Raw genomic sequence first — 27,277 nt, 5'->3', positions numbered from 1 at the left:
ATGGCTTAAGACTGTTGCACAGTACTCTATGTATCCAGTTAGGGCTGGGCGATATGGGAAAAAATCATGTCACGATTTTTTTTTTGTTTTTCATATCAGACGATATCGATACGTATCATAATATAAATCAAATCACTATTTTTTGTCAAGCTTAAATTTTCTGTTACTCATAAGTTAGTTGAGAAGACATCAGAAGGTTATTTTTTTTAATTTAAATATGATTTATTTTCTGTCAGAGGTTGAACATGACAGATGTGCTGAAGAACATTATACAACTGTTCAGATAAATAAAACAAGTACATATATTTAAAACTAAACTAAAAGTCTGACCAGCAGGAAAAAGCTTTCCAGTTTTAAAAGAGAATACAAACAAAACAGACCATTAAATTTGTCGGTCAACTCCAAATAAATAAAATCTTCATCCAAAAAAGTTTGTGTGAAAAAGCAAGTGTTTGCGTTCTTCACATCGGCTACATGTATTTGTTCAGTACATCTCCATATTATACTGAAGGTCCCGAACCGAAACAGATCGGTACAAACGAGTGCACCGTTACACCACTATTTTTCAGTAACCCAGTCGCCCGAGTTCTTGGTCAGATTTTCTCCTGAGGGAACACCCATTACCTCCTGCTGCAGCCCAAACATTAGTGTGTTGCTGCGACTGCTCTTTCGCTTGTGCTGTGTGCCCTCAGCCAAACTTGCAATGGCTCTAGCGTGATTGGTTTCGGTGCGGCGCTACTTAATTATGAATGTACGGTGGCCGACAAGGGCCAAACACATTGCAATGGTCCAATGTGTCTTAGAGAATTCAGCTGCAAGTACAGAAACGATGCAAATTCACACACTCAAACACAAGTCTAAAGGAGGTACAAAAAGAGGAACGTGGTGCAAATGAAAAAATGCGCAAGACACAAAAACGCATGCATAATCATCAAATGCTCTGCAAATAAAGAAACAATGCAAACCAAGAAGACATCTGCAAACGAAAAATGCTGCATAACCAGTCAGTACAACAGAAGTGCTCCACACCTGCAGGGGGTGCTGTCAGTAGAACAGCTCACTGCAGAGACACACAGGATGGAGAGAGAGACGGAGAACAGCTGACTGTCAGTGTTTCAAACTATACTGAAGTTACGGCATTGCGCGGTACTGTGACTTTTATTTGGTTTTATTTGACACTAGTCTGTTGTCTATAAATGCTGCCCCCTGCAGGTTTGGAGCACTTCTGTTGTAGTGATGGTTATGCAGCATTTTTCGTTTGCATTGTTTCTTTATTTGCAGAGCATTTGATGATTATGCATTTGTTTTTCTTTCTTGCAGCGCATTTTTTCATTTGCACCCCATTCCTCTTTTTGTACCTTGTTTAGACTTGTGTTTGAGTTTGTGAATTTGCATTGTTTCTGTACTTGCAGCTGAATTCTCTAACTGAGACGCATTGGGCTGTTGCAATGTGTTTGGCTCTTGTCGGCCACCATACGATTGGCTGTTCTTATGTCTGTTAAAACATGGACGAATGAATTCTATCGAAATTGTATGGAGCATGTCTCATATTTTTATTGAGGAAAAGTTATTTTGTGATATATATTGTTTCGTTTTATCACCCAGCCCTATATCCAGTATACTGGTTTAAGTCATTGCATAATATTATGTTTTTAAAATTTTTTTTTTTTTTTGTTATTTTTTTATTGACGTCCATACAAGAAAACAAAAGGTACATGTCAACACCATGGCACACTGATGTCAACATTAACCAGGTTTGTAAACACCATTAGTTTCAGATTTGCATATATATATATATATATATATATATATATATATATATATGTATATATATATATATATATATATATATATATATATATATATATATATATATATATATATATTTTTTTTTTTTTTTTTTTTTTTTTTAAATTTTTTTTTAGTAACAAATAACAATGAAACCAGACAAACATTACAATGAAAAGAATACTATAAGACATAGTCTGAATAAAATAATTAAACTGGTGACATAAACATAAGAAAATACATAAATAAGTAAGTAATAAAGAAAGAGGAAAAAAAAAAGGGGAGGGGGAAGGGAATTACACTGTCTCAAAAAAAATCCATAAACGGTTACCATTTATTGTAGAATTTGTTCAAGTTTCCTCGCTTCGAATATCTAATTTTCTCTACTTTTAAAAAAGACATTATCTCATTAATCCATTGTGTACTGGAAGGGGCTATTGTTGATTTCCAGTTAAGGAGGAGGTGGCGTTTAGCAATCAGGGAGGTAAAAGCTATTAATATTATGTTTAACTCAATCAAAAAAGAGCTCTAAAACAGGCATATCTCAAAAAGATAAAAAAAAAAGTAAAGTATATAATGGTTAGGAATGCAGGTTTTGTACGGTAGTCAACAACCAAACTGTGATCCATCTGTTCGATATAATAGGGCATACACCTGGGAAAAACAAACTGTACAGAATAGGATGATGCAAGATGTGAAAACATGTCCATCCTCCTCATTTTTCATGCACTAAATTCCTTGCGTTAAGCTCACACTCCTGGATCAGACCTCTTCATCAAAACCTGAACATACTTCCGTTCAGCTCTTAGTGCGGGACTCAGAGTTTGGGCTACGGAAGGCAGCAGGGAGTAATGAATAATGAATGGTTTATAAAATAGCGAACGTAAGTTGGCTGTTGAGTGTGGCAGTATAAGGCACTATTCCACCAGCACTTTTACCGCTGTGCTTTGGAAATCCTCTCAGCAGTTATGAGTCTCAAAGCACAGCAGAACCAAACCTGTGAGAGGAAGAGAAGGTCCCTCCAATCTTTAGCTTCATTCCCTGCTGTTTCACACAGTTGTGCTTTTAGAAATAAGATACACACACTATAAACAGCTACAGCTTTGAACAGCTAAATGTAAAGAGGAAAATGGATGTAAGTGTAAATAAGTCTGTTCTTTTTATTTGGAGGAAGTGTCTCAGTTACAACAATTCAACCAAGAAATACAGTTAGAATGGTCATGGTTGAGATTTTAGAATTTTATAAAGATATTGCTGTTTTAGGAGAGAATTTTTGTCTGAATGGAAGTATTATATATGTGCTTTATTTGATCAAATATAACATTTCAGTGTAGCAACAATATCATGCTTTTTGATGTATTATAAAGTGGTTTATGTGCCACTATGTAGTCAAAAACACCCACTTTCCATTCCTTAAATTGCTTGGTTCATTAAAATACGTAATAAAATCAAAAACTCCATTATAAAAGACAGAAGTCCCCCACAATAAAAAGCAGCATTAGATAGATGACAGGTATTATTTTAGAGGACAAAAGACCACACGTAAAGTAGAGCAGATTGCAGTCCTGGACCATATTTTTGCTATTTATAACAATTCTGCATTAGCCACAGGGACGTCCATATGTGTCACTTTACGATTGGGTTGTCTCCTCTCTCTAAAAGAAACTGAAATACTCATTCCCTTCCCACTATTTTTCTTTCTCGCCACATTTCCCTCTCTGTCTGTCTTTATCTCTCGGTGGCTTCAGTATGTTTTACAGTAGCTATTTTCTTCCAGCTCCTGTCATACTGTAATTCCCAATTGTTGCTCCACAGCTGTATAACTGCAGGGTATAAATAATGAAGAACTTTCACATTCTCGCACACAACACACACACACACATACAATACAATGCACTTCCTTGCTGTTATATTTCAAGACGCCTTAAATGAGTTCTCTGAGGCAGCAGGGGCCTGTTTCAGAAGAAGTCTTCAGGGAGTCTCATCTTTGTGACTTATTCATCTCACATATTAATGAATTCATGGCATCGGTTACATAACTGATTGGCCCAGATATAGGGAATAACTTATGACTTAACCAGCCTTTCATCATACAGTGCCTATAAAAACTATTCACCCCCTTGGATATTTCCTACTTTTAATGCTTTAAGAATGGAATCATAGTCAATATAATTTGGCTTTTTTTTTAACATAAACTTTTTAATATCAAAGTGAAAGTAAATTTCTGTGTAATATCAATTAATTTAATAAGGGCGGAACAGTGGTGCAGTTTTTAGCACTGCTGCCTCATAGCAAGAAGGTTAGCGTGGGTCTTTCTGAGTGGAGTTCTGAGTGGGTCACAGACACAGAAAAACCCACACAGACAAGTGGGTCTCCAGTGATTAGGTTAAGTGGTCAATCTAAGGATATGTTCAGACAGCAGGTCTTAAAGGGATGATATTTTGCTTTTTTAAATGAAATTATGCATTTTAAAACATTCCCTGTGGTCTACATAAACTGTAAATGCTGTACTTGGGTCTGAATTCTTCATTAATTCAACTCCACGGGTCCATCTTCAACCCTATTTCTGAGTATTGACACCAGAAAGGTCGTTTTGAGCGCTGGCCCTTTAAATGAAAATGAGCCACTTCATGCCCCGCCCCCTCCAGGTTGTTGGCTGTGCTACTCTGTCCCTTTCAACCAATAGCTGAACATTTTAAGTAATTGGCTCGAAGTTTGGACATATTTTCAGTATGGACTACAACCACTGCTGCTGACAAAGAATTAGGTCATACCCTGAGAAATGTTTGTCAGAAGTCTTGACCTTATATGTTTAAATGTCATGATGTAGCTAGTTATAGACGTAGCAAATTAAGCAGGAATTAAAACAGGTTGTAGAAATCCACTCAATTTTTGTCAGAATGAATATAAAGATAGCTTTGCAGCACCTATTAGGGTTCAAATACACAAATAAATGTGCCAAAGACTAATAAAAGTGGGTTTAGCAAAATATAACCCCTTTAATGCACAATTTGGATATTTTGGTGAAATCCAATTTTTTTATGTGCTTGTTCATATTACACATTACACACACGCGACTTCTATCAGTTTTGAGTATGAACTGAATGCGACCCTGAAGTGACCCGCATGCACACAAGAGGTCCTGACATAATACAAGACCACACAGGCACGCACTGTGTTTACAGAAGTAACTGTGTTTTTCCCACTGCTTCTTCTCCTGGGACACAAAATTGTGATGTTTGTCGCATTTCAATGACGTAACGGTCGCATAAATGCAACCTGGCCATTCAAACTGAAGTCGCATTGCAAAATATTGGATACGTATTGGATTTAGGACCACATATGAAAGTGGCCTGGGTGGGATTTGAAAAAATCGCATTTGTGCTGTTGAAACTGTCTTTAACAGATCGGATACAGGCCACATGTGGGCAAAAAAATTGGATTTGGGCCACATTTGCCTGCAGTCTGAATGTAGCCTAAATCACTCATAGGTGTGAATGTATGAGTGAATGGTGTCTGTATATATCAGTCCTGTGTTAAACCCTGTTAGTAGCTGGGATAGGCTCCACTATCATGGATGGATGGAAAATAAGTGTTTGCATAACTTTTCATTTTTGTCAAGTTAGTGTTTTGTAAATTCCACAGTCCCAGCTGTGGGTCTGTGTGTACTGTAGGTCCCAGTCAGGCCTCCACATGTGGACACTGCGGTTTAACTCCATTCCTTCTTTGCAAAACTGCTTAATCTTTCTCAGGTTGTACGGGGACTGGACATGAATGGTCTTTTCAAGTCCACCTATGAATTCTCTATTGGAATAGATCGAGGTCTGTTCTTTTCACTCCAGAACATTCTCCTTGTTATCATAAAACCATTTCTCTGTTGCTTTCACCTTATGCTTTGGGTCATTGTCTCTCTGGAAAATAAATCTTCTCCCATGTCATAGTTCTCTTGCAGACAGAATCAGATTATCCTCTGGGATTTCTCTATATTTTACTGTCTTCATTCTGTTCTTTACCATTACATGCCCTCCAGGTTCTGCTGCTGAGAAGCATGATGCTAACTCCACCATGCTTCACATCTGTGGAACAGTTTGTTTTCATATGCAACTCTGGGTCTCTCATAGTGTCTAGTCCGATGGGGAAAAAGTTCAATGTTGGTCTCATCAACTGATAGAACCGACCTCAGGTTCTCCATTTGTCTTTAAGTGAACTCTAGTTGAGATTTCTTCATTAGTGGGTTCTTTGACTGGTGGAGAAAGTGGATGGTAGTTGTTGTCTGCATGGTCTCTCCCATCTGAGCTGCTGAGGCTTTAACTCCTGTCCTGGTGGACTTCTGTCTTAGTGGATTTCTGTCTTGGTGGACTCTTGTCTTGGTGGACTTTTGTCTTGGTGGACTCCTGTCTTAGTGGACTCTTGTCTTGGTGGACTCCTGTCTTGGTGGACTTCTGTCTTGGTGGACTCTTGTCTTGGTGGACTCCTGTCTTGGTGGACTCCTGTCTTGGTGGACTTCTGTCTTGGTGGACTCCTGTCTTGGTGGACTTCTGTCTTGGTGGACTCTTGTCTTGGTGGACTCTTGTCTTGGTGGACTCCTGTCTTGGTGGACTCCTGTCTTGGTGGACTCCTGTCTTGGTGGACTTCTGTCTTGGTGGACTCCTGTCTTGGTGGACTCTTGTCTTGGTGGACTCCTGTCTTGGTGGACTTCTGCCTTGGTGGACTTCTGCCTTGGTTGACTTCTGTCTTGGTGGACTTCTGCCTTGGTTGACTTCTGTCTTGGTGGACTTCTGCCTTGGTTGACTTCTGTCTTGGTGGACTTCTGTCTTGGTTGACTTCTGTCTTGGTGGACTTCTGTCTTGGTGGACTCCTTCACTACTCTCCTTCTGTATCTAAAGCAGTTCACATGCACCATATTCTTTCCATTTCTTATTGTTGGATTCAGTCGATCTCTCAGGGATGTGCAGTGACTTTGAAATGTTTTTGTAACCACCCCTGTCTTGTGCTTTTCAATAACCTTCTCTCTGAGCTATTTTGAGTGTTTAAGTGCTGAATATTGAAACCAGTTACTAGACCTTCCAGATCAGGTGTCTTTATACCGCAGTCACATGGGACACATTCACTGCACTCAGGACATTTCCATTTCACTAGTTAAGAGACTATTACCACCAGTTGGATGGATCTCTGTTTAAGTTACTTTAATGAGGTGGAATATTTATGCAGTCACTTATTTTTCACTGAATAACTGATACTATAGAAATTAGTTTTCTACTCTGCTGTTAAAGGCTTTGGTTTTTTGCGTAAACTCTTGTCAATACAGCCAGATTATACTGACCACACTTCCATTTACGCAAGCAATAAAATGGGAAAATAACCACAGGATGAAGCTTTTTATAGACATTGTATCATTAATAAATGGAAGGTGGGTTTTATTTTGGAAACAACCACTAAGTATGTAAAGTCTAAAACAGGTATTTGGATCTTTTGAGACTTATTTGGGGACATCAGAGTGGATTGAGATATTTAACTGTTTTTTTGTAGTAGGCCAGATTGAGCGTAATCTACCCATAAACCCCCTCCTCCACATGAGTAATTCATCACACTCCCACTGTATATGATTATTTCTCTCCCCATTTGCCTGTGCTGACACCTACTTTTGTGATCACTTGAGGTATTTGTGTGAAAATCTGTGTTCATTAATAGAGACGGACTGATTTACCACCAATGATGAGGAATTTTCACAAAGTACAATTATTAGCATAATATTGGGAAAACTGGCTTCACTGAAATCACTCCCATTAGATTTTTTTTTTTACACATTTATTAATTGCATTGACTATTATGTACAGGGATATGGATTTATTTGTTTAGGTTTCTTTTTTTAAAACTCTCACATAGATATTAATTTGAGCAGTTATCAGATTTGTAGTGAGTGGAATAGACAATTAATTTCATACATATTCAATGTCAATATTCGCTGGCATAAAGATGGGGATGATGTTGTCTGATAAATCGGAGATAAATTACCTTCTCCAGACCACTGTTATTTTGTTAAATGCTATTGGTTGATGTGTATTATTAGGAAGCAAAACATCTTGTTGAATCCATAAACTTAGACACATACTTCACGAGGGATGTAATGATAAACCGTGGTAAAATTGCAGACGGTTAGTATTACCATTTAAATTCTAATTATCATGATAACCGTGTTTGATTACCGCACTTTTGGGGAAAAAAACCCCATGTAAAACTATGCTTTTATGTCAAATATTTGAGTATAGTTTTAATTTATTACAATTTAGATTTTTCTATACCTAATATTTGGAACCAATGTTCACTTTTAAAGTCTCTGTAAAGGTTCGTTAAGCATCTATGTGTTATTTATGCGATAAATTAAATACATTTTTCAAATCAGATTTTATATTTTTTGTGTGTTTTTTGTCCGTCTGTGTTGATATAGTAGGTTAAGGTGAAAAAATAATAGGCAGATGAGATAGATGAAGTTGTGCTGAAAAAAAAGATACCAAGCATGGGTATTGTAAACATTTCTTTATATAGTATATAAAGGCAAAATCAAAAGTACTGAAAAACAGACAAAATTGGCTCAGACCTCTAAGGGTTAATATTTGAATGTTTCTGTCAATGGAAAGTACATCGTGCCAATTATTTTATTTTATTTTATTTTTTTAAATACAACTTGGTTAAATTATTTCAGTGTGTGTATTAGTACTTTTTGAACATTTTGTACACAATTTCAATAATACCGCAATAATAATGATAACCGTGATAATTTTGGTCACAGTAACCGTGATATGAAATTTTCATATCGTTACATCCCTACAGTTTACATAGATTTAACACAAATTTGCAGACTACCCTGCTGTTTCTGAGGAATAATTGTGATGAATGACTTTTGCTCTGTAACCCTTTATCACACAAGTGACTATTTTTGGTAATTTCTGTACACATTACACGACATTGACAGCAACAGTTACAGTGAGGACAGTGAGTTAACAATCTCAGGTCCAATGTGGTCTACAGGGTCTGTAAGGTCCACCTCTGCATGAACAGTGGGTGTACCTGCTTTGTTAGGTACCATGAAGTAATGGTACTAATGTAAGGAATGATGTTCAGAGGGAGAACGTGGATGTGGACAGGGGTCTGGATCAGCACTTATGTTGTAACGTTCTAAAAGTGATGTTCCAATGTTCTAAAATACATGTTCCTTTCACATTACATGCATTTTTCTTGTATTATATATACACAAGGTGCCCCCCCCCAAAAAAAAATTGGCATCATTTCATCACTTAATAATTTGTTTGCTGTTTACTGCAACAGAAAAGGTTTTCTGTGTAGAAGTACGCCCAAACTCAGTCAAATGTGAATGCGCAACGTGAATTTGTTAGAACCCTGCACTAAGGGTAACCTAACCCTAACCTGGCAGCGAGTGTGGCAGGAACTCCACTACCGGCTTCATGTGTGGACAAACGGCACACACATTGAACATTTGTAGTAACTTTAGAACATCATAAAATTATCATCCCCCATATTTTTTCATTTAAAATTTGTAGAATAAAACATTTTATATCCAAAACATTAAGTATCATTTCTCTTGACCATGTAGTCACTCCAATATGAACATCTCAAATGATGTATGTATACTTCTTGGATTATTTTTTATTTTTTTTTTGCCACTTATGGGTAAAGAACCAAATATGGTAGCTTCATTAACCTTGATTTTCTACATTAAAAAAAGTCTTGTTAAGTCCCCCAATAACACACTAAGGTTGAAAATTTTGAATTTTAGAGTATTTCTGAGTGCCCTATAAAGGGTTAAAGTTAATTTTATTGTTCTGTCTTTAATGCATTTCATTTAGTGCTGATGCTGATTTGCAGCCTTTACTCACCATGTCAGCTCTTACAGTTGTATAAATCAGTAAAGTTGGATCTGTGACTGCAGTCGAGCCTAATTAACTTCGTCTTAATGTCTGAGCTGAGGAACTTCACACTTATTTTTGTAAAGCAGCTTCCAACAGGGTTCAGACTGCCTCTAGACAACCCCCCCAACCCACTCCTCACTCACAAATCCACATAATTATTATGTGCATAAATAAGAACTGAAAGAAAGACACGGACAGAGGGAGAGAGAGAGAGAGAGAGAGAGAGAAAAAGAGAGAGAGAGACAGACAGACTGGGAGGTTCTGTGGTTCTTGAGTTTGGCAGAAAAATAAAAGACACCAAGCAGATGAGAGAGATATTTCATTCACATGCTGCGTCTTAATTCATTCTCGGTCGGATGCGAAGTAGTAAAGTGGGGATAACTGAGGCGCAGACAGAGGAATGTTGTCTGTCCATTGCTAAAGCGTCTGTGTGCGTGTGCTGTCTTGCAGGCTGAGCAGGTGCACATTACACAGAAAGACAGGGCTGAGTGAGCAGAGAGAGAGAGAAAGAGAGACAGGGGGAAAGAGGGAGGGAGGGGGTCTGTCTTATAGGTCATACAAAAGAGCCAGTGTTTTCTCTCGCTCTCTCTCTTAGGGAACCGAGTAAAGACAGTAATGGCAGTGGAGGAGAGAGCACGCAGCCCCTCGGTCACATTGTCCTTACATAGCCTCTAAACCTTGCGTCGGCCCCCCAGCATGCACCCCCGTCACCCCTCACCCAGTGGCCCACTCCCAGCCCTGCTGCAGCACAGGGGAGCAAACATAATGAAATACCACCAAGAGAACATATAGCAATACACAGATCAACAGGTGGAAAGTGTTTGTAAATGTTAAGATAAAGGCATTTATGTTCAAATATATATAAGAAAAAAAAGTCTAGTGTGTACGTGTGTGTGTAAAGGCTGCATTCCTGAGCTCGCTGAGCCGTAGCTGGGTGATTAATAGTAACTAGCTGATTGTTTAAGAACTGAAATTCCTCAGGAGCATTTTTTCCGTTGCTTTTACACCCAAACACCCACACACACACACACACACATGCGCACACACACACACACACACAACAAAGTGAGAGCAGTAAAAGATACAGCAGATAAACACAATAGTACAGGGAGAAGAGGCGATGAAGCGTGTAAACTTTATACATTATGTTATAGATTCTGTGTCTGTGTGCAGTTGTGTGTGTGTTTGCGTGCGTGCGTGTGTGTGTGTGTGTGTGTGTGTGTGTGAGGCATTCAGGTAGAATAATGGAAGCTCAGTATGCCAGTGGTCTGCAGGTTACACAGGGAATTCAGGACACTGAAACATTATCCACCTCTGGCTTTCTCCGTCTCTGTGGTTCTGTCTGCGTCTGTCGCCTTCCTCGTTCACTCTGTGTATCTGCATCCAACTCTGTGTCGACATCGTCTCCTGGATGGATTTCTCTTTTCTTACTGTTTTTCAGTTCTTTCCGTTTGATCGTCACCAACTCAACTTTTTAATTTTTCTTTTTTTTTTTTAAACTTTTTCATACACTTTTATTATTTTGGTTTGTCTATAGATGCTCAGATATGTAGTGGGTAATAATTGAAAAATAACAAATAGGCCTGGCTGTGATGTATTTTTGTCTCAAAATACATATCATTATTGTGACATTTTTATATATTCATTTGTTTTTAGAGTGTACTTACATCGTCAGCTTTAGCACTATTCTGCACCTCCTTTTGCGTTGTTTTACTTAACTATATTTTGACGTTGGACAAACATTTTGATTAAGATTATTATTAAAATCATAAAAATTGAATATTAAGGTTCTAAATACTTGAAATGTTTTGCTTTTTGATTAATGTTGTTGTCATCTTATATGTCATTTTTGTGTTGTTGCATCTGTTTCACTGTATATGCGTCGTTGTTGTGTTACATCTTTTTCGTATTGTTGCAGTTTTTCCTCATTTTCCTGTTGTTTACATGTCTTTTATGTTGTTTCCATACTTTTACATTTTTGTTTTGAAGTTTTTATGTTGTTACACCTTTTGCATCACTGTTATGTTGTTACCTCTTTTTTCATTGTTTTCCTCCTGTTGTGTTTTTTAGGTTGTTTTTGTCATATTACATCAATTACAAATAATTATTTAAAAAAAAAAAAAAATCACAAATAACTGTTCTAGTTTCCTCAACTTTGTTGGCCTGGTTTATTTGCAAAGAAGACAGCATTTTACTGATGGTAAAGGCTGATATTTATCTGTTGTGTGTTATTGAAGATTATTGAAGTTGTATTATTGAATTTGTTCTCATTCAAAGATAATGTAATGAAGCCTTGTTGTGTTTTTACATTATGAAGATTTCAATATTTCTTTGACACAAAAGGAGAGTAAGTTTAACCACTGTGTAGTTGTAATAGTCATATATTCCACCAAATCCATTTTTCATGTACATATTTTATTGTAATCTTTGTATGAGCTTTTATTGTGATAACCTGTGTTTAGGTTGAGTGACCTCTGACCTTTCAGTCTCAACATTTCTTGTAGATTGACATTGTCCTCCTCACTTGTGGGGTTCACATGGGAAGAGGTGCTGGCAATTTGTGGAAAACTGGTCATGAGAATTTTCTGTAGTGATATTTCATACATTTTACACATAATAAATAAATAAATGAATGAATGAATGAGTGAATAAATACCCCCGTTGACATGGCAGTAGCTGTCCTTGTCTCATTCTCCACTGTCCACAAACACAATGCAGAGTTAAGGCTTATTTATGTTCTATGTTAAAGATGCAGACAGATACGGACGGAGCGTTACGTATGTCCTCTGCGTACATTCTGTCCGTAAATATGTCCGTTTTCTGGGAGCTAACGGATGTATACGCAGACAGAGAATACGGACTAGTACCACCGGAAATTGTGGGGGCAGTGTTGAGATTTGAAGAGAATAAGTTCCAGAAATAGCAGAACTGTTCAGAGCGGCTGTGTGAATTAGTGAAAAACTTTTGACATACATTCGTGGAAAAAATTATCAGACCACCCCTTGTTTTCTTCAATTTCTTGTTCATTTTAATGCCTGGTACAACTAAAGGTACATTTGTTTGGATGAATATAATGATAACAACAAAACTAGCTTGTAAGAGTTTAATTTCAGAGCTGATATCTAGCCATTTTCCATGTTTTCCTGATAAAAACCAAAATCACTTAATTTCTTACATCAATATCTATAGCACTGTACTGCCAAAAACAGTGATTTTAGGCATTCTGTGTTTTCTTTTCTGTCTGTTTTAGTCACATGATACACACAAGAGTTAGTACTGGATTGCATAACCATTGTTTCTGATGACTTTTGATGGTCTAATAATACTGGCCAACAACAAATTTATTGTTTTAGGTTTTTGAGCTGATTTAGGATAATTTTGGTGTGCTGAATCCAAAAATCACATGAATTTTGCTCAATCAGGTCAACTTTCTGAACTATGCTACATATTGGCTTTTTAACATTTTTGCTTACATTTATGGGAATTTTCACATCATATGATACAAAATTCTTTCATATTTCTTGCAATAAACGAGTTCTGAAGATTATACTTTAGCCAATTTATGATTAATGTTTTTTTTTAATATTACAGGTGAATGAAATGGCTTCGACTAGAAGATCTTTCAAAAATAAGCCTGACATATTCTGCTACATCTGCAGTGAATACATAATAAATAATAAATACATCCTGTTAGAAAATGATTTTTTTTCTCTTAAAACCTATTTTGGGTGAGAACTATATAAAAAATCAACTGATAAAGTCACAAAAATGTAATCAATTTTGTGAGAAGATCAAATTTTTCAAAATCAAATTAGCAAAAAAACCTGACCTGATTGAGAAAAACAGATGTCATTTTTTGATTTAGCGGTGCAAAATGGTCCTAATTCAGTTGAAAAAACCTAGACAACTTGCAAAAAACATTTTTTTGTAACCCAGTGTAATTTTTTCCGCAAATGTATTTGTAGCAACTTCCCTTCTCAATATCAACATTAATATCCACATTAGTAAAACCTCCTCTGTCAAGGCCATGCTTGTTATTGTTGACTTTCTTCTTCTTCTCAAAATTTTTTACTCTTCTTCATGGTATTTGGCCAGGATGGTAATTACAGGTGGCACCCTCTGGTGGATTAATTGAGAAATGCTCATTCCAACACATTGGACACATGGAAGTATAAAGGCAGTGATGCATGACAACATTAGAAACAAACGTTCCTACTTACATATGTAAAGCAAATATAAATGAGCCTCTAGAAGCAACAGAGTGTCAGCTCAGCAAACACTGGCTACCCAACCAAAAAACACAAAAATAAAGTAACATCACCTTCAGCTATCCCACAAATTGTTATATTAAACATTGGTATCATTACTGGCCCATAACTTCACAACCAGACCATCCTAGTGCCATCACATAACAATACCAGATCTGTGCAAACTCACTGGAGATAAGTGCTGACTGATGCACAGACTGAACCCTGCAGAGAAATATCCCAGATCGTTGCTCTGTACAGCCTGGATAATAGGTGTGTGTAACTGTGCGTAGCAAATCTCTTTACTCAGTGTTTATGGTTGTTTTGTTGTTTTGATCCCAGAAGCCTGGCTTGGACCAAAAAGCATTCCTGATGTGGTATCCTGGCAATGGGTCACTGGCTTGGCAGGAGAGATAACGGTCTCCCCAGTGCTCTGCTTTGTGCCTTCCTTTGGCCTGGCTTGGGCTCAGACCAGTGTGTCGAACACAGACACGGCGTGAGGATGAGATGACGTCTGATAGTACGAGAGCGCAGCAGCACAGTGCACACAATGGCACAGATAGATGCTGAGCCACTCATCCTCTGAAAGGATACAGAGTTCAGCTCAGAGCAAAACTGTGAAAATCGCAGGCAGCAGGCAGGTGTTTGTCTACTTCTGCAGAATACGTCTATGAAAAACACAGGAACGTGTCATGCATTAAAGTTTATTATGTGGGAGGTGCAGGTGATTTTATGAAATAGTTCCCCAGGCAGCATATAGTGAAAGTTTTAAACATACTAATAAATAGTTTAAAACACACTGTGTAATTATATCTATATAATAAGTAGGGGTGTAACGGTACAGAAAAATTTTGGTTCTGTATGTTTTCGGTACAGAGGTCTTCAGTTGGATACATTTTTGACAGGTTTTCAGTTCAGTGAAAGAGACCGGTGTGGGGTGTGTGTGTGTGTGTGTGTGTGTGTGTGTGTGTGTGCTACGTAACTACCGAAAACTGAAAGTAAAACTTAACACGCTTTGAATGCCTGACCTAGCTTTTGTACCTCTGTTATACTCTCTGTTGTCATGTAGGGGTGTAAGAAAATATCAGTTCTGCAATATATCGCAATATTTCATTTCACAATACTGTATCGATATTAAAAAGTACTGTATCAATATTTTTAGGTATTTATTCAAATGCAGATATGACAGAGGTTCATTTTTGTTTTTTGTTTTTCTTTTTTTTTTATATTTTATTTATTATTATTTAACACCACTTTATTAAATAATGGTTATTTGAAGCCTCCTAAAAGCACTTTCTACTGTCTGAGAGGCAGATGTTAGTTCCTTTGGAAACTAAGAGAATTAGAAAAATTTTGTGATATAGCATTAGATCCTGTTCTGATCAAATAAAAATGTGTTTAGTATTTGTGCATATTTCTGGCGTAATTCAGTTCTTCCAGGAAATAATCTTTAAAAAAAAAAAAGCTTTTTTAACAGTATCATGATATATAGTGATATATCATATTGCGATCCTAGTATTGTGATTTGTATTGTATCGCCAGATTCTTGCCAATACACAGCCCTATTGTCATGTTTACCCCCCTTATCGGTGCCCCAGCCTCTGAATAAAGTGTTGTTTTTTGGGTTTTTTTTTTTGCAACAGCGCTGAGAATTCAGCACAATGTATATAGGGGAAACCCTGCACATGGGTTCTGCTTGCGGCCACTCCGCTTCCTGACTGTTTGCGTTCTCCACATAGGCTACATGTATTTGTTCAGTACACCCCCATATTGTATCGAAGGCCCCAAACCGAAATGGTTTGGTACAAATGAGTGCACCGTTACACCCCTAATAATAAGTGTTGATTAATGTTTGTGCCTCTGGTGTTGAGGATTAGAATTACATATAATTGAACAGCTTGCATGTCGTTCGGCTATATTCATACATACACATATATACACATGTATATGCGCACACACACACACGCACGCATGCACACACACACACACACACACACACACACACACACACACACACACACATATATATATATATATATATATATATATTATTATATATATATATATTATTATATATATATAGGATTCTGTTGGGTTTCTGTAAATTGACTTAGAGTCTGGTTTTGACCAACTCTATATATAAAATGTCAAGAGATAACTTTTTTGTGATCTGGCGCTATATAAATAAAATTTGATTGATTGAGTGATTTAATTGGTTTTCCCCTGTAAGTCGCTTTGGAAAAAAGCATCTGCCAAATGTGTAAACATAAACATAAACATATATATATATATATATATATATATATATATATATATATATATATATATATATATATATATATATATATATATATATGCATTCAAAGAGTTACCTTCAGTGAGCCATAGTTGTCATCACGGTGCTGTGTCCATCATTGTTGTCATTGTCGTCATTGTTGTCATGGTGATTTTCTTTGTTAGCAATTTCTTCAAACATGTTCTCCATTGAAACCACTGTATCAGATTTATTTCAAATTTGATCTGTAGCTTCTTTGTCTACAATGTTTGTTCACAGTTTTGAGAATTTTTGAAGTATTTAAAATTTGCCTTTACTTATAATGGGCCATATTTTAATGGACTATAACATGTACATGGTTACAGATGTCAATATTGTTACTATTGAGCACTGATAAGAAGTCATAGATGGACTTTCATTTAATTTGTGGTGTTCTCCTCCAGTGAAAGTTCCACCCACTTCTATTGGCAGATTGATCTCCTGCATCATGACCACAGGACTCTAACATAGCAGCAGAATCTGAAAACCAAGTTAGTGATTTTTGATAGAACATTCTGGTGAGCTACAGGGCCACTGGTCCTATTTTTAGACGTTAGGTCTGGGTGATATCACAATTTTAGATGATAGTTGATGTAAATTTGTTGTATGATCTACTTTTCAGATGGACTGCACAGATTGTGTCATTTAAAAAATAAACACTAGAACCTGTAAAAACCTGCTCCTATTAAATAGCTCTTTTACTAGTGTATAACAGTGATTTACTGTTGCTAGCGTAAGTTTCTAACTCCAGTCCAAGACTTTAGCCTCTAATGGCACTGAAGTGTTCTGTGTTCAGTCTGCATTAACTCTCAGTGTTTGGCTAATGTGTTGTTTTACTGCCCCTGAAGAAATAATGATGATGGATTACTCTAACTCTGTGAGCTGTGGGTTCACTTATTCCAGGAATATGTTTAGGACATGTTTGTCTAGATATTGTCAAAATATTTTAATAATTTCAGTCCAAAATGATGTGAAAATCTCCAGTCAGACATCAACAACAAAAAGCCATCACACTCAGCCTCCAGGAACTTAAGGAAACAAGAGGAGAACTTGCTATTATTTGTTCATAACTCATCTACATTTTATAAAAGGTGAGAAACTTGTAATTCAGATCCTTCATCAGGATTCTACCCAAAAAAATTGTTATCTGACCTTTTGGCCTAAAACCCAGAGAAGCTATGTGGTGTGTTCATTTTCAAATTATGGCGCTTCTGATTCCCCCTCCTATTTATTTATTTGTGTATGGATGGATGCATGTATGTATTTTGCTACAGCACATACAATTCTGAGCAATAAAAGGAAAGGAATGTTATTTTCGGTTTACCATGGCTTCTGTTCAGTAATTCAACCCCCTTTGACCAGCTCTGCCCCTTTTTCTTCTCTTTCATTGCGATAGTCAGGCAGCTGTTACTCACTTGACTCTGACTCGTCTAAAACGGTGCAAGTGAAGACTTCTTTAGTTGTAGAAATGGTACAAGTCAGATGTTTCAGTATTGACAAGTGAAACAAAACACCCAGTCCAGTTCTCTGGTGGGAAAATGAGCAGGATTCAGTAGAGTTCTTCTGAAGAGTGACTCAGCTGCACACCTCTGAAGATTTAAATTAGTGCTGGGCAATGATTAAAATTTTTAATCAGGATTAATCGCATAGTTATATGCGGGGGGGGGGGGGGGTTGCCGGCATCAACAGCATGTATTGCCTTTAAGTGATATTTCAGACTGGAAGTACTCGGTGATAAAAAATAATTCCACATTGCAGTGCTTCCAAACAACTTTGTCCTTCTCAACTCCACCATCTGAAGACATTTAAAATGAAAATGTCCATATAAAACAGTGGTACTTTTCTCCATGTTTATGTCCCCACCAGTTTATTTCCGGTTGTGAGTGATTGACAGGAGTCTTAAGCCCACTAATTAGTACTAATACTAATAAACCCAATAATATGTGATGTTCAGTTGTTCAAAGCAAGCAAAGGGGGCCCTCTAGTGGTCGGAATAAGTTGCAGTAACGTATGTTTTGTCCTTTCAGTGTACCCGTAGTCAGTTCGAACATAAGAAGGAACTAGCAGACACGTTTCTTCCACTCTGTTTGTATGACCCCAAAAACGTTTGCCTGTGAGTATTTTATGTTCAGCTGTTGTAAGAATGAATAGTATAAAATATCTCTGATGTGAACCTTTGTTGCTGGATAAAAAAGACGTTGTAAAACTTAAATTAATTTGTAAATGCTAATCGTTAGCATCTCTATGGATTTTCCCATTCAAGTTAGCATTGAGCTAGCGATCTTTTTCCCATTCATTTAAATGTATAATGACATGTAAATGTACTAAGGCAGTGAACATAACTGAGACATATTCTGTATGTATGTTGCACTTTTACGGTGAGTCTCAAGTTAAAGATTTGGAGAGAAGTGTTCGGCATCCGGCTTTTCTTGGGAAACCTGTCGTCTATCTGCCGAGCTAATCGCTACACACACACAAGCAGAGGCAGAAGAATAGGAGTTAGAATAGAACGGCAGTAATGTGAGATAAAAAAAAATCATCTGCGTTATTTAATGAATGCATTAATGTGTTAATAACGTGTTAACTTGCCCAGCCCTAGTTTAAATATAATCTTTTTTTTTTTGTTGTACAAATATCATGGAATTGTTGACTCTGTCAGCATCGGAAGTCCAAGATGGCTGAAAGGCAGGAAATGGTGTGATGAGCCCTTTTCATCCATAAAATACTGATTTGATGTGAATTAAAGCTAAAAAAATGTGTTAGTGTTTAGTTCATTTTTTTATATTATGGAGATTTCATTGGGAGTAACTGTAGGCAATACGTTTAATAGATTTATATTTCACCATATCCCTTTTTCATGTTTGTTTGTATTTTGTTTTGTTTTTATATTTGGTTACATTTATTTGTGTGTTATTTTTGGGAGGCTCTTTTGGTTACTTGTCTTTACTGTATGTTGAGTGACCTCTGACCTTTTAGTCGCAGTATTTTCTGTAGATTTGTCCACTCTCTTTGGTTTCCAGACCCTGTGAGGGTAAGTGTGCTTGTGGAAAACTCGTCATGAGAAGAGCAGTAAAAGATGCTTACTTACCTGAGTAGCACTTGAAAGTCAACTGAATGACTTTCTAAATAGTTTTAATTAATACAACTACAACTTTCTCTGTACACAGCAAATATGGGAGTGTTAAAATTTCACGGACAGTGTTAAATAGAGAGTGTTGGTGTTGTATTAACACCAGATTGCTATAAAATGACATTGCCTCTGTAACCTTTGACAAATAAAAGTTGTCAAATCAGAGTGTTGTTAACATTGATGTTAGATTTTACCCTGATTGGGGTCGATCAAGCCACGCCCTCATGTAACGGTTCCACACCCACACCAGAATGACCAAGGCCACACATATTGACTCATAATGTTTCAAAATGACCGTTTCAAGAACAGGTGATCTGGCTGATTACACCTTCAACCACATTGGTGGAAGAGATTAAACACACCTGTGGAGACTGATTACTCTGGGAAATTTAAAGGAAGGAACCGTGGCAGAAGGGAAGGGTTGAGAATTTCTATGGATCTAAGAACAGGTCTACAGGTTACCTTTGCTTGACTTTTTCAAGGAGAGAAAGAAATTAAAATGCAAAGCTTCAAAGGCTTACAGCATGGGAGAGAAGTGTTACTTTTGACACTGTAACTCAACATCAACACTAGTGTCGTGTGGTGCTGCTTTTTAACAGTGAAGAGTGCTGAACTGACTAAAACTGGGTGTTCATTTTCTGACATTTTCAGAAGTGTTATCTTGACACTGTACAGTGTGGACACAGACATTTTGTGAGTGTTTATTTCAATACTGTGGGTGTTAAATTAACACTGGTATTTTTGCAGTGTAGCGTTCTGTAATTCATCATCTTCTGGTTCCAAGTTTCCAGAATTTCACGTTTTTATTGCAGTGTTTCTCCAGCTACTGTAAGCATCTCCACATTTGGGGGTGTTGTAAAAAAAACACTAACCTAAAACTGGCTATGAATGGATGGAGAGGAAATGGGAGGGGCTGTAAGCACAGGCTGTTTAGTGTGTGAATGTGTGTGTGTCCGCCCTTTGGTGCCCTGCAAAGTGTTAATGTTTTAATGTTTGATTGAGGTCCACAGGAACAGCGATAATGGCAGGTAAATGGTTAACATCTGACATTTGAATTTCCTCAACACTACCTCCATTCATCATACATGATGGCTGTGGACTTTGCGTAGTTGTCGAATCATTAGATTTATTTCAGTTCTTAATAACTCGTGCAGTTTTAGTGCTTCAGTGCATCGTTTATCCAAAGACAATCAGACAGTTTTAGTTTCACCCAAAATGTCACAGTTGAAACAAACATCTCAGTTACCCACAAACTGTGGTCACACATTCCCAAAAGACCCACATCCACGTGTGTGTGTGTGTGTGTGTGTGTGTGTGTGTGTGTGCATGCGCGTGTGTATTTTGGTAAGTCTATAGAATTTTGCTGCAGATGTGTCACACATTTACAAGAAGTTATTTACATCATCACATATTAACTCACTGCACCAACACAAGGAGACAGTAGAGAAAATACTCAAGTAGGAAACATGACTATGTAGGAAACAGAAGGTGAATTGGAGACTATGTGGACCTGTTCAAGTACATTTCTAAACTACTTGCTTCTTGATGGGGCTTTTTTTGTCTTAAATGATGATAAATGAACTTGTGTTTTTCACTCTTGGTTAATTTGGAGACACTCAAGAAAATTTGTCATGACTTTATCAGTAAAGTTTGTCAGTGACTAAATTATTAGCAACAGCAGCCCATTCATTATGTGCACTATAAAGTCTGATTGTACAAACACAAAAATAGGACCACTTTAGCACCTATTCACGTCTCCTTTTTAATCTGAGTTTAGATAAAATCCCAACTGAATTCCTAACTACATCTCTAAGAGTATGACTCTGTAAACAGTCCACGTGTTTTGTCATCCCAGCGTTTGCTGTTGTGTTTAGTTAATTGAATCTTCCTCCCTCTCTTCCCCCTCTCTCCTTCAGGACTCTGCTGTGGATAGGCCGCCTTCTCCAGAATATGCCCTGTCTCCATGGTAACAGGCCTTTGGCAGACCCAGAAAAAACTGTGGGACAAACTGGCCCACTCTCATCTAACATACCTGATCCTGGACTGCACTGAGCGCAGACTTTTGTTCACATATGGTCATAGTATCAGACAGACCGAGTGCAGGACATTGAACAGAATGTCTAAATTAGTGTTTAAATACATAGTTTTATTTGACTGGATCAAACTGGGAAGGAGTCTGTAAATATCAGAGATGTTGAACATAATTCAACAAAATTTTGTTATTTCGCTTTATTATGTCAGGGATTTACTCATATTCAATTAAGAGATCTCAGGTCCAGTAGCACCAGTCGTAAACTGGTCTAAAAGGATTCTGAAGCGGGCCCAGGATGCACCAGCTGTTCAGCCAGGTGTTGGGCCAGAGGGATCTGTCCAGAGCAGGGGATCTGTTCTCGCTGGAGGATGCAGAAATCGAGGACTGTCTGTCTCAGGCTCTGGACCAGATTAAAACCATCTCCTGCTCACCAGTCAGTAGATATTTATCCATACTATTACAGATCATTTAGCCCCTTTTTTATATGATTTTTTTTTGTTCTTCATCCATCATTAACTTATCCTTAATTTTCCAACTTCTTACTGACAGGATTATCTGACGAATGACAACGACCAGGCGGTGGTGGAGATCTGCATAACACGCATCACCACGGCCATAAGGGAGACCGGCTCCATCGAAAGACACAGCACAGCGCTGGTGGGTCTGTGGGAGTCGTGTCTGGAACATAACCTCACCCCTCAAGGTGAAAACACAGAGGACACGCCGCACGCCAAGATTGCCTCTGACATCACCAGCTGTATCCTACAGGTACACACATGACGGCAGGTCAGGCCGACGCACACACAGGGATCGTGTTGAGGGAGAAAAATAGTAGTGTGTGTGTTTTACCTGAAGCACAAAGGGCACATACCATCAGTATACCCGTCGACACCTGAGCCACTGCGCTCACTCACATGGTATTTGCACTTTTGTCGTGTGTTTGTTGGTGTCAATGAAAGCACAATGATGAACAGCTTAAAGTGATGTTTTCACCTAAAGCAGTGAATCTCTTATTTTGTGAATCCACTATATCAGTGGTTCCCAACCTTTTTTGTCTTGTGACCCCATTTTAACATCACAAATTTCTGGCAACCCCAGACATTCAAAACGGAGATATTATTTTTTTTGCTCAAATTAATTTGTTTTTGATCATGTAATAGTTTGCTATAATATGTTGCAAATAAACATTCATTTTACACGACATTTAGGTTATATAATGTAAATTTTTATTAGTAAGTTTTAATTTTTAAAAATTTTTAATCAATTACTAGAAATTTTAGGAGATCCCATTTGAATTCCAGGCAATTCTATATGGGGTCCTGACCCTAAGGTTAAAAAACACATTGCATTAACTGCTCCCAATCCCCTTTTTAAGTTGTTTGGTACAGTCTGTTCTTTCTCAAACTGATAAAATCTTGCACCACAAACATCTGAAACCAGTGTTCAAGGGGTTAAACTGAAATGAGGAGGAAAAAGGATCTTATTTAGAGGCTCACCTGGGGTATATATCCACCAGCAGCACCAAAGTTTGCATTGTAATAACGTCGATCATTTTACAGTGAAATCTTGCCACTTCAGTAAGTATTTTTCTTTTTTTTTTTTTTTTTTTTTTTTTTTTTTTTTTTATCAATTACTAGAAATTTCAGGCAACCCCATTTGAATTCCAGATGACCCCACGTGGGGTCCCGACCCCAAGGTTGAAAAACACTGAACTATATGGACAAAAAACAGTGGGACTTGAAATATGATGATAAAAAATTTCAATGTCAGTTGTTTTCAATGATTATCACTGTAAATGTCAAATCCATATTGCTTTTGATTTTAAAGGTAGTTTTTTCTTTCTGATTGAGAGTTGAGGAAACCAGATTGTAACTTAACTATGGTTTGAAATCATTACTTTTGTTTAGATAATGATAAATATTTCAGAAATCTAAGGGTACAACATTTAAGACGATTACACTGGTCTACAAGGAAAATGCTTCCAGAATAAAAGTAATGAAATTTTACCACATGAGAGTCAATGATAAAGAAAAATCAAGTAAAAAATGCTGGTTGGCTGAACTTTCCAAGATACAGCCTTGGGTCAAAATGTGAAATTCAAGAATTAATGAGAGAATGGGTTTGACTCAAAAGGAATATTTGTCTCAGAGCTACAAGATCTACTTCAAAACACTGTCTGCACATTAGAATACATTCACTTTACAGGTTCTATTTAGTGGAAGATTTATAAAACTATTATATAAATGTACATAAACCAATATATATGTGTAATAACACTTAATCATATACCTTGAAAACATCAGCAAACTGGCATTTTTGGCATTTATTTTCCAATTAATCTTATTAAAATACGTAACATTTAGCACATTTAATCTCTGAAGCAAATCATTTCTAAAAAAAATTGTAGAGCAGTGTTATAATCAGAATCAGAATGAACTTTATTGCCAAGTATTTTCACGTAAGAAGATTTGGTCTTGGTGTATCAGAGACAAACAATATCGACAACACCAAACATGCATTTAAAAAATAGAAAAATCTAAAAAATAAATGATAAATAAGTAAAAAATAATAAAATAAATGATTAAGAATGATTAGAAAAGCCAGAGTTGAGTAAAAATCTGAAGCATATTATAAACATAGAAGACACTGTAAACAAAATTAACCCTAAAGATGAAAAAAAAAAAAATCAACTTATATTGTAATTGTATTTATTGCAATATAAATTTATATGACAGCATTTATCATTTTGGTTTTGTCCAGACTCATGTTTTCAATGAAACTCCTGAATGTCATGTGTCTCAGTGCTTTTGTTCATGTAGCACAATTGGGTTTGTCTGCTGGGGCACAAAACAACACATAAAAACAGCATTTATTAAGGAATTAGATGTTCAGTTCATCAGTTACTCAGTCTTGAATACTCCATGATGGTTCATTTCAGCTTTAATTTTGTTATTTTATTGGTCTATAAAAATCCACTCTTGGTCAACCTCTATTGTTAAGTATGAAATGCACTGTCAGCTACAAAAAAGGGTGTGAAACAGAAACATATAGATGCATATGAAAGTCCTTTTTAATATTACGAGTACCACATATACATAAACCAGGTGTCACATCCTAAAAAATAAAAATAGACACATCATCGCTCTGGCATTGCAGGAAAGTATAGCCGCATAATGTGGTCTCATCCTTTAAGTGTGTCTAATTTTTTGGCCATATTTACACAGTTTAATATGACTTAAATCCAAAAAAGCATATGAAGGGGGTGGGGAGCATCTAAAGAATTATGTACATATGAATCCGTTAAATGAAGCGACTGTTGTTTTCAGTTCACAGTAAACATTTTAAGGGATTGTGGGTATTCTGCAGAAGAGGTAAATGTGGGTACACAAGTTTAAAGTACAACATGTCAATAGAAACAGAAAAGCAGGAGTGTATTCAGAGGTGGATTTTGCTTTAAGTGCAAATATATTTTTATGTAATCCAGCGGTCTTTCAAATGTAAATCTAAACCTTGCCTACTTTTCCCATCAGACCTCCACAGCTAAAAGGCTTAAAAGCAGAGGGACTCCGTCTGTTCCACCTTCTCTCTTTCTATTTCGGGTCAGAACGGGAATGTGCTTAATACCTCTGTAATGAGACTGATTCTGTAGCAAAGGCACGTACACACACACGTACATGCAGAAGCAGAGGTGAGACTAAAACTTTTGACAGCTCCTGCCTCTGATGTCCTAACTCCACCAGTTTGCATGGGAACACTTACTTCAAGGTTGTCAAACATACGGCTCATGGGCCAAAACGGGCCCACCAAAGGGTCCAATCTAGACCGTGGAATGAATCTGTGAAAAAGTTACACTGTAGATACTAACAGTCACAGGTGTCAAAATCATTTTAGTTTATGTTCCACATACAGACCAATTTGATCTCAAGTGGATCAGACCAGTAAAATACTATCATAATAACATGTAAATAATGATAACCCCAAATGTTTCTCTTGATGTAAAAAAGTTAAATTACATGAAAATACTTATATTGTGTTTAGTTTTGTAAATTTTTGTATCATATCCTCCCGAAAGTTTTGCCTTTTTATAGTAACCCTTTCATGCATGAATTATGAGAGCCTTAATCAAGATTTTTTTTTCCCTGAGTGTTTTTATTCCTCTTTAGGCATTAAAAAGAACAATGCGACTGAATTTTTTTTTTTTATGAACTTGTTTTTCATGGAGTTGCAAAAATGTCCACTCAGCTGGACACCATGCGTTTAGTTTTTGAAGCAAAGAAACATGTATTAACTGATATACTGTGTGAAATCTATGAAATAAAAATGTCTTTAATGCTGCTAATCTGATGTTTTCTCACATTTTAACATACTCTTATACTAGTTATTTCTCACTCCATGAAGATAATATGCAATATGTTAATTACAGTCTAATAACAATAACAAGCAATTGATTTACATTTACATTACATTTACATTTATGCATTTGGCAGATGCTTTTTTCCAAAGCGACTTACAGGGGAAAACCAAAATAATAAAAATGAATAAATAAAATAAAATAAAGAATAACATAAAATATAAGAATAGATTAAAGACATAAAGCAGCTGTACAATTAAAAACTGTCATACAGAAGAATAAAAAAGCAAAATGATAGACTAAAATACAAAAATAGATTAAGAAGACATAAAAATAGCTGTACAATTAAAACTGTGAAATAAAAATACCAAGTAAAACAACACTCAAACATGTTACTGTAGATCAAATTTATCAAGAACAGCAAATTTACAGTAATGGTATGAATGTCAGTGTATGGGATGGTGCATAAGTGTCCACTGTGTCGGCTGATATGGAACTAAAACAACAAAACCCATGAATATACAGGAGAACAGCTGGAGAAGAACTGTCCACTGGAGGGACCACTATGCATGAAAGGGTTAAATAATTGCCTTGATTGGAAACAGTATGATGCAACAATTTTTTCACATTTTTTATTTTGACTTTTTACGGAATGTCCTTTGCTGTGAAGTATTTCTTTTTTTTTTTTTTTTAAGTAAAGCTGTGAAACGCTTGTCTCTTATAGAGGACAAAAATGCATTCCAAAGGGTCCAATCTGGACTGTGGGATGAATCTGCGAAATGCAAAAGTTACACTGTAGATACTAACAGTCACAGGTGTCAAAATCATTTTAGTTCATGTTCCACATACAGACCAATTTGATCTCAAGTGGATCGGACCAGGAAAATACTACCATAATAACATATAAATAATGATAACTGCAAATTTTTCTCTTAGTGTAAAAAAATTAAATTACATGAAAATACTTATATTGTGTTAAGTTTTGTAAGTTTTTGTATCATATCCTCCTGTTTTGCCTTTTTATGTTAAATGATTGCCTTGATTGGAAACAGTACGATGCAACAGTTTTTTCACATATATTTTTTAAATTTGACTTTTTATGGAATGTCCTTTGCTGTGGACAGTTTTCTTTTTTTTTTTTTTTTTTTTTAAGTAAAGCTGTGAAACGCCTGTCCCCTACAGAGGACAAAAATGCATTCCTTGGTTTCAGGAGGATATTTACAAACTATCCTTAACCCTTTATCATCCACTCATTGAAATACTCTGAAATTCAAATTTTCAGCCTTTGTATGTTATTGGACGTCATCATCTCCCTCTTCTTGGCATAAAACATCTGAACAGCACTTGCTAAAAAACAAAGACATGCAAGAAAACAACTGTTATAAGGTCATAAACTGACAAAAATCACTCATATTCACTATTTATAGCTTCAAAATGTCTGTAAAATCTCTCTGAATCACTGTATAATGTCATAAAAAACAACATGC

At 36.5% G+C, this 27,277-nt stretch overlaps 1 protein-coding gene across 1 annotated transcript in view; it reads left to right on the top strand.

Moving 5' to 3' along the window:
* The window catches only part of veph1 (ventricular zone expressed PH domain-containing 1), a 131,009-nt gene that overhangs the window by 5,518 nt on the left and 98,214 nt on the right, over nucleotides 1-27,277 (top strand). The window contains exons 2-3 of the mRNA XM_030152999.1: nucleotides 21,324-21,872; nucleotides 21,989-22,207. Coding sequence (XP_030008859.1) covers nucleotides 21,735-21,872; nucleotides 21,989-22,207 — 357 coding nt within the window. The 5' untranslated portion in view covers nucleotides 21,324-21,734. The remainder of the gene's footprint in view (nucleotides 1-21,323; nucleotides 21,873-21,988; nucleotides 22,208-27,277) is intronic.

This window comes from Sphaeramia orbicularis, chromosome 13, assembly GCF_902148855.1.
Source record: "Sphaeramia orbicularis chromosome 13, fSphaOr1.1, whole genome shotgun sequence".
NCBI classification, from domain to species: domain Eukaryota; kingdom Metazoa; phylum Chordata; class Actinopteri; order Kurtiformes; family Apogonidae; genus Sphaeramia; species Sphaeramia orbicularis.
Note: the sequence above shows the minus strand (reverse complement) of the source record. Positions and strands in the feature narration are given on the sequence as shown.